At 39.9% G+C, this 16,183-nt stretch overlaps 1 protein-coding gene across 2 annotated transcripts in view; it reads left to right on the top strand.

Moving 5' to 3' along the window:
• The window catches only part of samd4a (sterile alpha motif domain containing 4A), a 67,566-nt gene extending 51,766 nt beyond the window's left edge, over positions 1-15,800 (top strand). For both annotated transcript variants that reach the window (XM_042490973.2, XM_042490965.2), the window contains exons 11-13: positions 520-646; positions 4,461-4,544; positions 8,278-15,800. In XM_042490973.2, the coding sequence (XP_042346907.1) occupies positions 520-646; positions 4,461-4,544; positions 8,278-8,306 (240 nt within the window). In that variant the 3' untranslated portion in view covers positions 8,307-15,800. The remainder of the gene's footprint in view (positions 1-519; positions 647-4,460; positions 4,545-8,277) is intronic.
• Positions 15,801-16,183: the final 383 nt, after the last annotated feature.

The following is a 16,183-nucleotide window of genomic DNA, read 5'->3' as shown; positions in this document are numbered from 1 at the left end:
ATGGTGTGATAATTATCATGACAGGCTTACGTAACAATTAGTTAAGTCTAAATGCAGCTCACATATATACATTGTTTAACTTTCTCTGGACCACAAAGACCTTTTGACATACGCCGTATGTAATATAAAAATATTACATTCCATTTTGCTTGATCGAGAAAGTATTTATGGATGATTTCAATTTTCCAATACAAAATTGGTATACATTTTAAAAAAAGTACATTTTTCAAAAAAACTTTAGAAGTCTCAAAAGAAGAATTTAGTAAAACATTCAGATAACTTGATAATTTTATTCTGCCAGGTGTTATCTAAACAGAATTTATATATTAAATATAATTTAGTTCATTTACCAATAGCAGGAGTAGAATGAATATGTCCTGTCATTTCATAAGACATCCCAAAATACTGCCATTAACTGCAAAGTTAATGGCAGTATTTCAATTTTTCCCATTAGTTTCACAGAGGTGTTTGCATGTTCAGGAAGTGAATTTAATGCTTTTGTTAAAATATTCTCCTCAGGGTCTCTGGTTTGCCAACCCCGGAGGAAGCAACAGCATGCCCAGCCGGACCCACAGCTCCGTGCAGAGGACCCGCTCCCTGCCGGTTCACACCACACCACAAACCATGGTCATGTTCCAACAAGCTGGTAAGAAACAAATGAAAATATGCTTCAAATGGTTTATTCTAATCATTGTATATGTCTCTATATTGTGTATTTTATTCTGTATATCAACAAGTTATAACTCCCACATTTGAAATGAAAACACATTGTCGAAATTTACAGTGACGTTTTCTTTTCCTTTAACACTTTATTCTTATTTTAAAGGCAGCAATATATACCGTAGTTTCTAACTCTCACAACAGTTAAGTGCTTTTCATCATGCCGTTATTAAGAGTTTACCGACTTGCTTGATTTTAGTTTCAAACAACCAGTGGATGACTAACACAATTAGTCAACACACATTGACTAATCGCTTCCAGTTTTTCAAATTTAGTCTTGAGGGTATTGAGCTGGGTTTTGTCCCATTTTAGTGTTGATTCTGCAGGTTTGGGCCAAAAAAAATATAAATATTAGAAGGAAATGATAACACAGAAACCACTCTGCAGCCAGGCTGTTCTGTTTGAATGAAAGTGTTTCTGATAGAACTTTGTGTTTCATTTTGACAACATCAACTTCGTATGAAGCTGAGCACACTGACCTGTAGCCCTGTTTATTTTCCCTTTCCTATCAAAGTGAAAAACCTGTTTTAGCCCAACAACAGTGTATTGTTTCTCCCAGGACACACTGGAAATAATTATCCAGTCATTTTCTCTTATGAACTGGCAATACTGGTCTGTACTCAAGATGCAGCGTCATCGCATCAAATCATAAACAAAATTGTGTCTAAACATGAAGTCATCCTAAATAATGATGATCATTTTTAGCCCTGTTTCGACCTGAAAGCTCCTTGTTCAGTGTCAACACGGGCTCGGGTCATGGTAACCATCGGCGCCAGGCAGAGTGACCTGTAGTAGCCTTGGCTGACTGGACTTTGTCCCACAGGAACAATGGACAGTAATAGGACAAGCTGGGACTTCCTCCACTTTTGTCACACACACACACACACACACACACACGTACACACACAAACACTAGAAACATACTCTTTTTAGAATGAAGAGGAAAAACAGATTTTAAAAAAGCAGGAGGGAAGTTGGAGGGAGAGTGGAGACTGTGTGTGAGAGAGGAAGAGATAGAGGCAGGAAAGAGAGTCAGAGGAGTCTCACAATGAGGCTCTTTGTGCAGCGAGGACATGGCTCCCTGGCCCACTTTCGTTCCCTTCCTTCTCTCCCTGACTCGCTTTCTTTCTTAACTTTACCTCCCTCTGTCTCCCCCATCCCTCCATCTCTCCTTCTTTGACAACTCTGCAGAGTCATGCACTCATCTCATTCCTGTCACCCTCAAGGGTGGCTGTAGCTGGGTCTCAGCCAGAGTAACTGATTTGAAAGGCTAGACACCCTCCCTACACACACACACACACACACACACACACACACACACACACACACACTCTAACCGTGCATATATGTGCGATCTGTCTGTCCCTGCCAAACAGACGCACGAAGAGACGTATTAAGTGAGACACAGCAGAGAAAATGAGTGGATGAAGGAACAAGTGTGTGTATAGTTTAGTTCAGTCTGTGTTTGTGTCGCTGTAAGTCTGTGTGTACAGGGGGTGGAGGGATGTGGGGGGGCGGATTTGGAGCCTATAAATAGTCCAGTGTGGACTACTGGGCCTAACTCAGCTTTTCTCTCTGGCCACAAGGGATTTTCACCGCCCGGCCTGTGTTGAAGACTCAGCGAAGGACTAAATGGCCTGAAGGGGTTGCTAGGCTGTACTGTGGCCCAAATACAACCCCCCCAACACACACATACCACCCACCCCCCCTCCCACCAACCTCAACCCAACCCGCTTCAAATCAGTCTCCACCGTGCTCACGGTTCAGGCCGAGACAGCAACCAGCACCTGAGAGTCAGAAAAAACTGAGAAAGAGGAGCTCCAAGTTTAGTTTATGTGATGACCGTCCTTTAATAATTTGACGTGATTATTGCAACTAAGGACTATTTTCAGTATTGATTAAACCGCCAGTTATTTTCTCGAGTAATTGTTAGTACAGTAATTGTTCATAGTCTATGAATTGTCAAAGCCCCTGGTGATGTCTTCAAACTGCTTGTTTTGAAGATAGACTGTATAAAATAAAAGAGTCTAAAACATAAAAAATAAAGAGTCATCTCGCCTTTAAGCTTGCAGCAGAGGTAGTAACAGCACTGAATGTGTATAAAAATGACAGCAGGCAGGATGGGTGTGATGTTTTGAACACATGTCATGTGTGCGACCCACTGTGGGAGTTTTAAAAAGCAGCTAGCAGCAGTTAGCCATTAAATCAAAGAACACCCACTAAAAACGTCCACAAAAAACAGTGAAGTTAGGGAGCTCCTTACAGAGGAGAGAGATCGGCCAACATATAACAGAGACAGTAAATAGTTGTTATTGCCATGTTATGCCATTGCTATTGTTTAGAAAGCATTGCCGACATGTATGTTATGTCATACTAAAGGCTGTTGTTTTAAACATCACGCCTCGCCTCTCTTACTTCCAGATTGCCGGCATGCTGTCTATAATCACACACTGGAGCTACATGATGCAGCTGTTGTTTGGTTTTGTGTAAAACAGCAAAAGCGGTGTAAAAAAGGACTTTGTAATGGCCCCATAGTTCGATCACTGTGTAGAAAAGGCCATAGACTGTGGTGACACTTTGCAAACAGCATCTCACTCGAGATGTCCTTTATCATGCTGAACTTTAATAAAACGTAAACAAGTGAGCTATATAAAAATTCATCCCCCTGCAGTCATGAATGTGGAAATTAGCTTTCAAGACCAAAACCGTTTTCTGTAAGAGGCTGTATACATATTTATTTCTCCTGTAATGTTGGTCTGCAGGGATTGACTCACTGCAGTTTTAGGCACTTTCATGTGGACTTCATTTTTCAGCCCCACAGTTTTGCCATTTGGTTTTGTGTAATCCACAAAAAAACAAAAGTAATTTCCCCAATCATGTTTTGTTTCTAAACAGTGGTATTTAAATAATCATACTGTATTCTGACCTTTCAAACTCACAAGAAGGAGTTCATCAGGAGGACTTTAAGGCAGCATAAGAGAGCTGCCATATTTTTAGTTTAGGTTGTAACAGCAATTTTATCAGTTCTGTTGTCTTTATTTTTCAAAGACCTATTTAAATGTCAAAAAGTTAGATCAGATATTTAGACTGGGAGATAATTATGGTAATCATAATATTTCATATCTCCATGTATTTCAAAGAAAAGAACATCAATTAAATGTTTAGGTTATTTTGAATTAGTGAATGTAAATCTTGTCCCCAATCCAGTCCTCACTTCTCCACACACACACACACACGCAGACAGTCAATCGAAGTGACAACAGACGCCATGCCCCTGCAGTCATTGTTTTGTGTCTCAGTGCTGGAGTTAACAGTGTGGTATAATCTGATTATTGAGGCTGCACTCTGGTTGAGTGGACGACATTGTCCCAGTGGACTGATCTGAATTTGTGTCTTCTGTTCTCTGCCAACTCGTCGTCTGATGCCAATTTAAAAGGAAGAAAAAAAGTTCAAGCATAATTATGATGTTTGATTATGAACGAAGGCCTCTGACTCAGATGTGTGAAGTAATTTAAACACATTTTATGCAGCTTTTCAACACACGAGGAAGGAGTGAACACTGATATTGTAGCATTTCTGCCATGGAAAGGATCAACCGTAGAGAATTATTTGTAGTTTTGACCGAGTTTGATTCACCTGCTAAACCAGCCGTGACCCTGATCATCAGGACATTTTGTTCACATCATCTGTTTAATGTGAATATAATTTAATCACTGATGTTCATGTTTGTTATTGTGCAGATCTGCAGTTACCGGTGACGGAGCCAGACATCAACAATCGCCTTGAGTCTCTGTGTCTGAGCATGACAGAGCACGCCTTGGGAGGTAACACACAGTTTTGAACTGATCCTCATCATTAAACAAGAATCCATAAGATACAGTTGTTTCAGAGATTACATCTGATAATAGGAGCATACGGGACTTCCCTTCTGTTTTGAACATATTCAGGAGGTGATGTTTAAGTGGATCACAGAGTAATCTGGTTAATCATGTCCCTCTGTACATGATTATCATATCATCCAGGTTTCTGATGACTGTCTGGCAGTGATGTCCACCACAGAGAGCTGTCTCTGTCCTCTCTATGCCACCTGTTTAAAGTGAAGCTACATTGGTTCCTGGCTGCAGTGGCACTTACATACGAGAATGATAAACCAAAACAAAGCGAGTTCCCACATTATTACCAGTTTCGATTTGGTTCCCAAATTACTTTGTTTCCTTTATTTTGATGTAGAATATGTGGCATATATGAACTAAGATCAACGTTAAGGAAAAGGCCTACTTCTGTGACTCATAAAAAGAAATCAGGATCAAACTAAACCATGAATGAAAAATAAATCTAACAGTTTTACATTTTCAAGGACAAAAGACAAAGACACATGACATCAATGCTTTGATTCTGTGTCTTGTTTTTCTCTTGCAGTTGCTTGAAGTATTCATTATCTTGGCCAGCTAAATGGTCATGTTTTGTGTCACTAATTGGCACTAATGCCACATTTGACACTATTTGCCCTTTTCCTGAAAAGCTGTTAACAACGTCACTTTAGGTACAATCTGATTTTAGCATCTGATGGTCATCCTCACCAGTCTTAGCTGCAATATTATTAAAAATGTACGATATAATTTTGTTAATAATCTTGTGGTGCCCTTGGCTTGTCCTTAAGGCACCCCCGTTCATATTAACTTTAATTTTATTTTACTGTTGTCCCACATTGTTCTGTGAGCGCTGATGACAGTGCTACAAAGGAAAATCTCTAGGGATTATATGCCACAGTATCGCGTTGTGTTTCTAAAATAACTAACATGCAAATTCTAGACTTACAGCCGTAGCTGGGTATAATATTGATATACCCAATCATTAATTTGTAAGCAGGACACCGTTTCTTCTGTTCCAGTTATAAAATCTTCTGTAGAGACCAACAGTTGGATCTGACTCGACCAGAACTTTTATTATGTTTAAAGGCAAAAACAAATCATTCAGTCGGTTATTGAGTCATGTTTGGGCTCAGTCGCTTCAGTTTGTTTTAACACTGATCTGACTGGTCCATTCCAACACTCAGTCAATTATCCTGCTGTGTGAACAGCTTGAAGTCTTGAGATTTTGGCCCATCGATAACTCCAGACTTGTTGGAGCCCAATGAGGGTTTTTTCAGATGTCAAATTTGTTGGTCCAGTCTGGCCAAACAGAACCAAAACTCACAAAGTTTGAAATCTTACGATGATTCTGTTAACAGTCGAGGTGAGTTCAGCTCAACAGAGAAATAAAATGGGAAGAGCAAAAACCCACTTACAAAATTAACCACCAAAAACGTAACTTTTGAAAACTATATGAATTGAAAGCAACAGTGTCACGTTTAGTGTGAACTAGTTTTTATTAAATGATGTGGCACTTTTAATCTCAGACATCTGATTGTTAAAAACAGTGAGAAAAAGATCACATAAAACAGAACCGCCCAAGAGATGAAATACAAGCATTTTTCCATTTTGGAATTTGGTATGGATGAAAACAGGGTGAAAATCTTAAAAGAAACTGTTTCAAATCGTTACGTATTATGCTGTAGTGGACATCAGTCAAGTCAGCCATTCAGTGACCTGGTTTGTGCAGAATAATCTCATGTACAGTGAATTTCAGGCTGAGTTAAAGTTAGAGCCAACTCCCCCCATCCCAAAACTCGACTGAGGTGAAGACAGTGGGCCTCAGTGCTCGGCGCAGAACGCTGGACAAGTGCTGCTTTGTGTGTCTGTGTGTCTGTGTGTGTGTGTTAGGTGGAGAGCAGAACGAAAGAGTGCATTTAACTGAAGAAACTCCTTAATCAGGGTTTCGCCTTTTTCTAGTCTCAGATCCAGACATGCAGCCGGCTGTGCTGAGGTTCAGAAACAAAACCTGGTAACGGAATTTGAACCTGCTACAGGAAATAACCCAACACACAATGTTTTATGAGTACAAAGAAAGGATGTTGACATTTTTATACAGTATATTCTGTGCTTTTGCTATGCTATTCAACAAGAGCTCACAGTGACATTAACCTGCCCTTTCAGTATCATGATGGAATAAAATTGTCCGCCAGTGCGTAGTTTGATAACATTTTCCTCTTCAGCCACACCAGAGGCAACAGCTGTCAGACTGTTGTTTTCCTCTAAAAGGCTCTATCAGTATTTTTACAGATGTGTTGTTCTCTCACCATGACAGTGTGGGCTCCGGCCCCTTACTGTTCACCAAGGCAGAAAACGCTTCAGGCCTTCTCTGGAAAACAGTTTGACTGTCACGACTGCTCTGCAAATCAAATGAGATTTTATTCATACGATGCTTATGATGATCACTGCATAGTCTAAAGAGCATTACAAACATGTTTAGGAAGAATGCAAACCAACACGATGACAAGTCAACAAGAAACTGCAGTTAAAGTGTAAGACGGAAAATGAGTGAAATATGTGGTTGAAATTTCTTCTTTTTTTAAAACCTTAAAGCAAATTTGGAAGATCAGCTTGTGAATCTGTTCCAAAGCTAAATGCTGGCTCTTTGTAGTTATCTGCGACTCCCTGAAAACTTCCACCTTCCACTGGTGCCTTGTGTTCTGTGTCACACAGTGTTGTGTGCCTCATGTGCGTTCTTGTCTGCTTGCGTGGGTCACTTTCTGGATAAACTAGCAAAGTGATAACCTAAAATTAAAAAAAAAAAACAACTGTATGGTATAAAGTGAATGGTGCAAAGTGCCTTTTCTATGTGCAAGGTGCAAAATTTAACACATGCGTTGGTTGCGCGCATGCATCATGACTTTTACCTGACTGTAGCTAAACTCTCAAACTGACCATCATAACATTATACTGGAAAAAATGAAAAAATGTACTACTAGATAGCGCTAAAATAGACATTCTCATGGACTTAATTATGTCCAACAACAAAACTGCACACAAAGAAGATATAATCTGATATCAGTGTAGTATCTGACATCAGTAGATGCCCATCTGGGCTTACAAGGCAGAATCTCAAAGGTGAAAGACCGAATATACAAACTATAGGGAAACATGAATAGTATCATTCAGTATGCCTTCGTATTTGTAGTGTGTATTTTTCTGTCTAGTTCTGCTTAATTTTTCAAACTTAAGAAATAAAACTTACCCATACTGCCGCTCAATGCAACTTCTTATTTTCATCAAAACAAAATGATTCAGGATTTATGTCCTGCATTATGGCCCATTTGGGTGAAATACCAACTTTTTAGGAGGTTTTAAGGATTATGTTAGTGTAAGGCCTGCACAGGGTCAGTGAAGGCTATATTTGGCTCCCATTGAAGAAGCAAAATAGATATTAAACTTGCCATGAGATCTGAAATTTATCCCTGCACCAGCTTATTTCTATTCAGGACTACAAAAAAAAGCTGCAGCACATCCCAGCATGCACCAGGTGAAAGACGCAGAAAGAGGGAGGAGTGGCGTTTCACTTTTCACTGTTACAGTTTTGTCACCATCAGGACCCCTAAAGCTATGATAACGCTAACTCTAAGGATACTGATGAAGTTCAACTCTAATGCCTTTTCTTCTCTCTGCTGTTCCTCTTTAGACGGTGCCGACCGCACATCAACAATATGAAATGAGGACCTGAGTGAGAGCTGTAGGACAACGCAGGTTCACGAGGCTCTCTCACGATAAGTCACCTCGAGGTCACCAGCCCTCCTGTCCCCTCTCCCTGCAGCCAATGGTAGAGCTCAACCAAAGGATCGGGCGGGATCCAAGAAACACAAGAGAGCCAACCACTAAACGGCTAACACAAGCTATCACATTGGCACCGTCCAGTCGGGTCGGAAAAACACACTTCCTGCTCCGCCAGCATGCTCACAGTCACCTGCATCTGGGTGAGGAGAGAGAAAAGCATCGAACACGGCCTGGACAGTGAGTGAACAGCGCCCCCTCGCCCACAGCGGGGAGGCCAGAAGCAGCACTGCAGTCCAGCAGACGGGAGACGCTGGCCTGTGGATCGGGGCCCAGTGAGACTGAGGCCCTTTCCCTCTCCAACACCCTCTCTGGTCCCTGCACATCGACCACCACTCGTGGCATCTTTCAAATCCATAACAGTACCTCAGACCCAAAAACAACATGAGACAAGCAGAGTTAGGAGGACGCAGAAGGAAGTTTAGGATTTCCTTGACTGTTTTCAGTCGTGATGCTTGGGAAGGCCTCTTGCTCAGTATTGGGTGGCAAAAAAAAAAAAAAAATCATTTATTTGTGTTGTATGTATTTATTGTTTACATAATGATGCTACTTTCAAAGGGTACAGAAACATGTATGAATTTCAGGTATGAATTGTGTAATTCTGTAAAGCCTTGGCTGTCTACCAGCTTTACGTCCCACGAGTAGCCATCACGCTAGTTTACAACCAACGTGCTTATTCTTTATTTTAGCAGCCGACAACAAAGATGTGTTGGCTCAAAGAGAGAGAGAGATGAGAGAGGCAAGAGAGAAGGAGGAGATGAAGCAGATGTGTAAAGATGGCTAAAAGGAAGAACTGAGGAAAGACAAAGAAAGTAGAAGAAGAATGAATCAAGCTGAGGTGATACCGGAAAGGGAAGTGGATGTTTAAAGGAGAAAGACATCAGAGGCAGGACCTCTGATCGGCCGAGGATGACAGAGGAAGATGATGTCATGTCGTGAGTCTGTTTACGTGAGTGTAGGAGGAAGTGAGTTATGCACCGGTCAGTTACATTGTTTTATCCACAGCATGTACTGTATGAACTCTTTGAATTCAGAGCCTTTTGAGGCATGATACATTGAAAATGTAGGGTTTTTTTATACATGGGAGATTAATAACGTCAGTGGGATCTGTCTGCATGTTCAGATACTGTTTTTGTTTTTTTCTGATGCAGGTTGATATGCTTAAGCTGCATGTTACATCTGAATATCTTTCTTGGAAGAAAGGAAGATTGTGAAACGTGTGAAAGATGGCAGGGATAAACAGGATTAGGTTTCTACTTGGACCGTGTTGCAACATTGGAGAAATCACACGCTGTCAATCCATGAAGGGTCGTTCTCCCAGAGATTGTCTCATTAGTGCTTACCTCCACCTGCTGGCCAAACACAGTCACGGCAGGGCAGACGCTAAAGTCCATGGACGCAGAGAAATCATTCATGAGTATTATTTGGGGATTCCCCTCAAAGAAAACCGGTTTTACATGGTCTGTCTGCTCTGTCAGTGCAGGCCTACATGGAGTTTATTTTCTTTTTGTAAAGTCTCATGGTTATTCTGTGTCTTAATATTTATCCTCACTTTATTGTGTCTGGACTTTATAAGAATAGGTTTATATGGAAATAAGCTGTTTAGGATACTCCCCGCTGTGCCGCTTTCAAATGAGCACGTGTGCTGAGAGTCCTGACCCTGAGCGGTCGTCATCGAGGGTTATTGATTATTTAGTTTCTTTCATTAGTTTGTTGCAATTCTACAGTGCTTCCTTTTGTATCCTGCACTTAATACGATAATGTGATACACTAAAATTCAAATGTTCAAGGCTCAAGTGACAGAATCAAACAGAGCAGGTTGAAGAGATGAAGCTGACGCTCACTCTCGACTGCAGAGATTCAGCCTCGGTGGACGGACTAAAGTCGAGCGGTAGAACCACAACAGGTGGCGATGTTGGATCCTGAAAAAGCTCCTGACGCCTCTTATTCACCTGAAATGATTTCTGTTTGTCTGAAGGTGGATGTTGGGAGTTGAAAACACTTAATCGTCTCATTTCACGCACAGTTAAAGGACTGCACCAGGGTTTGTGCATGTTTTAGCCCATTTGTTACGATTTGAATCAACATAACATCTCAGCCAACTATTTCTTCTTTTATCTTGTAATGTTTTTTCTCATATTACAGGCAAATTTCCAATCAATTTTGTTATGGTATTAAAACAGTCTCGACACCTCCCTTAGAAAGTTAATCCATCACATCAGACTTTGTTTTTCTTGATTGAAAGTGCAGTGTAGCCTTTTTTTAAGATTACTTTTTGGACATTTTATTTGATAGCTGAAGCTGAAGAGAGACAGGAAAGGCAGGGTAGAGAGAGGGGATGACACGCAAAAGAGCTGCTACATTAAGGACTGAGCCTTCATTGTAAGCACTCTACCAGATAAGCTACAAGGATGCCTCGCAGTGCAGCCTTATGAAAAGATTTGCACTTCCACATAACAATTTGGATAAAAATAAGTGCAAGCACCTTCTCAAGCAAGCTTCGGGTCTGTGCAACCTCAGCTTTATACTATAATAGAAACCTCCTGCTACCTACAAGTTTGGGAAACATATAGTAGATCTATAAAACACTACAGCATGTTTTAAAAGTAGCCAGCAGTGATGTATTCAGTGTACTGAAGGGGCTAAAATATGCAGAAAAACTGAGTTGGTGCCTTGTTGTGACACCTGGAGCCCAAATTGCCATCCTGATAGTGGCTGATCTGAATGTGTCTTCAGATCCAAATGATGGCTTAAAACTGCAGTCTGGATCAGTGCACGCACCAACACAGATGACAGTGTTTGTGTTGTTAGTGGCACGCTGTGCAATCTTGGGATTTTTGTCTCTGTGTTTCAAGCGTGTGTGTTTTCTGCTCTTATACTTCGAGTGTGTAAGTAACCAATCAGACGTCATCTGTACGTTTGTGAACAAAGATGAAGATTCCACCAAAGCCTGAATGTAACATGAACTGATGTTACGCCGTCTAACATCTATATTTTTTTCCGATGCTCCTCGCTGAGAAGCAGCATCGGGTCTCATGTAGACCGTTTCAGTGTCACTGCCATATGAATCAGTACTTAAAGTAGATACAATTATTTATTCTTTTGTTTGTTTTTTTCATAATTTTTGCAGAGGTGATACTTTTACTCATTTAGGTGTATTATTATTTAAAGTACCATATGTATTAACATGTTATGGCTGGTGACCATACGTACATCTCAAATATTAACATAGTTATTGTTGACTTTTTTCTTTCATTTTTTGTTGTTGCTGTTGTTGAACTATAATCTTGTTTGTATCTATCAGTGTCAGATTTTTTTCTTGTGAAGCTTCGCTGTCAGAGCGCAGTCCGTCACAGAGGCATCGATTCATGTTCGGTTACAGATTCACGTCAGACGAGCTGTTGGTAAACAGAACGGAAGTGTTGTTGTTGTTGTAGTAGTTGTAGTCTTTGGCAGGCCAGGAAGTAGACTGGTCCATTCTGTTCTGGAGTCTGAACTTGGTGCTGTGGGCATATTACCACCTAACTGTTTGGTCTTGAGTGGGAGAAGTGAAAACTGCAGGTTTTAATGGATGTTGTATTAAAGGATAAGGCTGGCGTTATTCTGTATTTTTCTAATTGTCAATTTAAGGAAAAGACCAAATTCAACAATGTGTTAGTCTTTTAGGCTTGGGTAGTATCGATTTTTTCATACTTTTCTGAAATTTCACGGGGGTATATGTTATCTGACGGTGTTGAACTTGTGTTTCATCTAGTTCATTAGTGCACTGCTCCAGCAATCATCAGCTCTCGTTTGGCTGAAATAAACCCTTAATTCACTGATGTAGATATGAAAATACGCTGTTTTCCCCCTTGGTTGCTCGCTCTGCTGTTGCTGGCCGGCTGTTTACAGTCCTATAACATTATCCGCACCTCATGGTGTCTGTCAGTTCAGCTGCCTGTTCCACAAGTAGTGAGCAGAGACTGACCTCTGGTGACGCAGGATGTGAACTATATGCAATGAAATTAATGGAGCGCCTGTATTTATGACGGTATTGAAACTCACACCGTCGGAATTTCTAAATACCCGAGTATACCATAATACAGTGATATTGCTCAGTAACTTCAAAACAACTGCTCATTGCAGGAAGTATTACATTCGTTGGGCGCTATTTTCAGTGGTGGATTAATCCACATTTGGTGCTGCCGTGAGTATTTGTGGAAACAGATTGTGTTTGTGGGATTCAGTAAAGATGAACTACAGTGTGTGTGCTCACAGTAATGAAGGAGCATGTCAGTAGGTGCAACAGTGTGGGTCACTGATGTGGATTTAAAAGTTTGGAACAAAAATGCAGCTCTATGGCACAGTGGAAGATGATCTAGTAGGATCTTAGACACAGAACTTGTCAGTAGATACAGTGTTGTGTTTTTGGACTTTTTAGGAGATTTGTTTAACTTGAGAAAAATAGAGAATATGAGCAGACTTATCCTTTAACATAATTAAACCTGCAGTCAGTAATATAATCAAAGGGATTGTTGAAACTGTAGTATTTTTGCCGTATTTCTATTTACTTTCATATCACTTTGCCATGTTTGATTCGTAAAGGTCTAGATGCAAAGTTGTGGAGATTTATGTCAGTTTTGCATAAAAACACTAGTACTTGTCTGCGACTGACAAATAGCCTGAAGTTTATGTGGTTTTTCCATAAAAGGTTACATGTTTTTTGTATTTAGAGTTCAAAGCAACACAACAGGCCTCCAGTTTCCTGCAGCATCTCTGGGTCAAAGAGACGTTTGTGTGAACACAGAACAAACGTGTGATGGGACAGCGGAGGGTTACAGCTCTGAGGTCTGGATCATTACACATCTCTTCAAACCAAATGCTTTATTTTTATTTTTTTATTTTTTTTCTAAATGCATATCAGCTCTGTGGGTGTCCAGGAGTGCTTCTAACGCTGTGCACACTGCAGTATTAACAGTTAGATAACGCCTTGATATTCCAAAAACATTTAATGTACTTTAAGTCGAGACATGTATGCTGTTTTGTATCTTTTATTTTTGTCATAGATTCTGCAGTTTAGTCGTTGATATGGGATGCCAAGACTTTGTTGGGTTTTTTTTTGTAAATTCCGCAGCATCCATTCTGTAACAAAGTGTTACCGCTTGACTGTGCTCCTTTATTTCATTTAGTTTTATTTTATCAAAGAGCCGATGTCCTGTATTGACTGCAGGCTTACGTATATATTTGACAAAAAGATTATTGTATGTTTAATAATAAAAAAAACACAAAAAAGACAAAAAATTGAAGAAAATGCAGAAAAAAGAAAAGGAGAAAATTGGGGGGGGGGGCGGTAAAAAAAGTGTAATTTATATTTTAAAAACTGCATGCACAAGGCTGGGAAAGTCATATTTAGAATAACAAATGGCAGTGCCTTTTTTTGTACTCGAGACATTCACCCCCAAATGTAAATGGTTTTATATAGACTTTAAAGACTGTAATGTTACAGGATGAAACAGCTGTGTCGGGTCACGTTCACACTGCAGTCACAAGTGTTTCCGAATTCAGATCCCCCCCAACCCCCAACCAAACTGTTACTATGTCAAATATATTCACACATGTTTGATATGTTGTTGGAGGACAAAGAAACAATAAATAAGATTATTAGTGTAGTTTTTATTAGGAGAGACTCTTTAAATTTGGGTGCAGCCTCCAGCTTCATCCCCACAGTGACAGTAAGTACTTTTGTGGGTCAATCAATGACAAACATATGGCTGCAATTAACAGTTACTTTCAGCAGATTAATCAGATTAATCTGCTGATAATGATTCATTCTTTGCCCTAAAAATAGTCTCACCAACAGTCAAAAACCCAAAGATATTCTGTTTCTAACAAAGTAAGACAAGTAAAAGTAGCAAATCCCCATGTTTGAGATGCTGGAAGCATCACATGATAATGATTAAATATCAAACATTTTCACAAATCAATCATGAGTGGTCACATATTATAGCACCAGCTGTGGTCTCAACAGTGTATTGTGCGTTTCTAGAGATGCACAAAGAAAACAGCCTGTTCCACTCCCAACTTGCAAACGCTGTCGCTTTATCGTTGATGTTGGCGTCAGAAAGTGATGCACAGAGGCACTTTTTGCAGCTGCATGAAAGACACTGCGCAACAACCCAACTTGTCAAAAACTGCCGCTTTGTCAGTGGGTGGGTGCGGTGGTATGATAACACAACGTAGTGTGCTAGTATTTGTTGCTTGCTACGCCAGTGATGTATGTCACATGACATGATATTATGTTCGTAACAACTGTACTTATTCTAAGTCAAACCATGATGGTTTTTTTGAAAACGTGTTTTTGATGAAGAATGTAAAGGTTTGGATTTTTCTTAAGTATTTTACCAGTGTTGTAAGTATTTTGAAAAGACACAGTTCCTATAACAAGAGTAAATTACATGCAGTCTGTGTACATCCAGAACTGAAGGAGGAGAGTACCTAAGGCGTCATATATCAACTTTCCTTTGACAAAACTGCAGTATTTGACAAGTTGGGATTAGGACGTGTTGAAGCAACAGGCTTCATAAAAACAATATTGAGGAAAATACTAATGTTAAAAAGTGGATTGAGCATTGCAGAGACATTAGAAACATTTTTTTTCATTGTTGTCATGAAATTCAGTGATTCCACCTTTGTTCAGTGACATCGGGCCAACATCAGGAATCCTTCGTGTATTATTTAGTTTCATTATTTACCAACATTTTTCACTCAGACCACCCCATTGTTTTCTGTTCTGCCGCTGTCGTAAAGAAAAACGTATAGTTTCCACTTAGAGTTAAGAAATGATAATAGCTAGATTGTCCTGTACTTCAAAAATGGAAAAAATATTTCAGTCCTCAGTAATCTGGATATATTCAAAGATTAAAATCTGAATCTAAACTTGTGTAAACCCAACAGCACAGATCAACGTGAAAGCTAAATTCAGTCAGTGAAGTTAATTGCACGTGGTCGACAGCTCGTCACACGGGCTCGTTTTAGTCCATTTCAAAAGAAACTTGAATGTATTGAAGCCACTAAATGTGAACATTCAAACACAAAGTTGAATCTGAGCTGAACCTGGAGGCGTGCATTGTGAACGAGGCCCGCGGCGGTGAACTCGGTCTGTTGTTTCTGTACTCTGTAGGTACTTCTTAATGCTGATATGAAGTTATGAATTATTCTGGTCTGTAAAAAAAAAAATGTTTGAATGAGTGTGTGACTGCGTGTGAGTATGTGTGTGTGTTTGTGTGAAAACATTCAAGTGTTTTTCAATGTGTCTTGCTGTAATTTTGTGGCGACGTACCAGAATGCTGTGACTTGGCATGCCCCCGTTATACATAAAGAAAAGTTGTAACTCCGCCACCGCGTCTGTGTGATTCACATCCAGTCAGTAAAACAGGGTTCAAAAAAAAAAAAAAGGCCTTTAAATTTTTTAAACTTATTTTATTAAAATGTTGCACCTGAATTCAGCCGGGGGGAGATGTGCAGGTGTGATGTAGATTTCACTTTAACCCTTAAGGACTGTTCGGCATATTTTACACGTTTTTCACTCTTCATTTTTTGATCATTTTGGCTGTGTTCATGTATATGGCATACATTTTGGCAAGCTTGTGTATTTTTGTTTAATCTTTGATTTTCCAGCTCAGCTCCTACAATAAGTCTAAAACACACCGTGAAAACAAAACTGTTACATTAAGTGCAAAAAAGTGCCATTGAAACCCATTCAAACTGCAATTTTTGAT

This window comes from Plectropomus leopardus, chromosome 1 (assembly GCF_026936395.1).
Source record: "Plectropomus leopardus strain MGB_pleo_1.0 chromosome 1, ASM2693639v1, whole genome shotgun sequence".
Lineage (NCBI taxonomy): Eukaryota > Metazoa > Chordata > Actinopteri > Perciformes > Serranidae > Plectropomus > Plectropomus leopardus.
The sequence above is the reverse complement of the archived record's forward strand: the minus strand, read 5'-3'. Positions and strand labels throughout refer to the sequence as shown.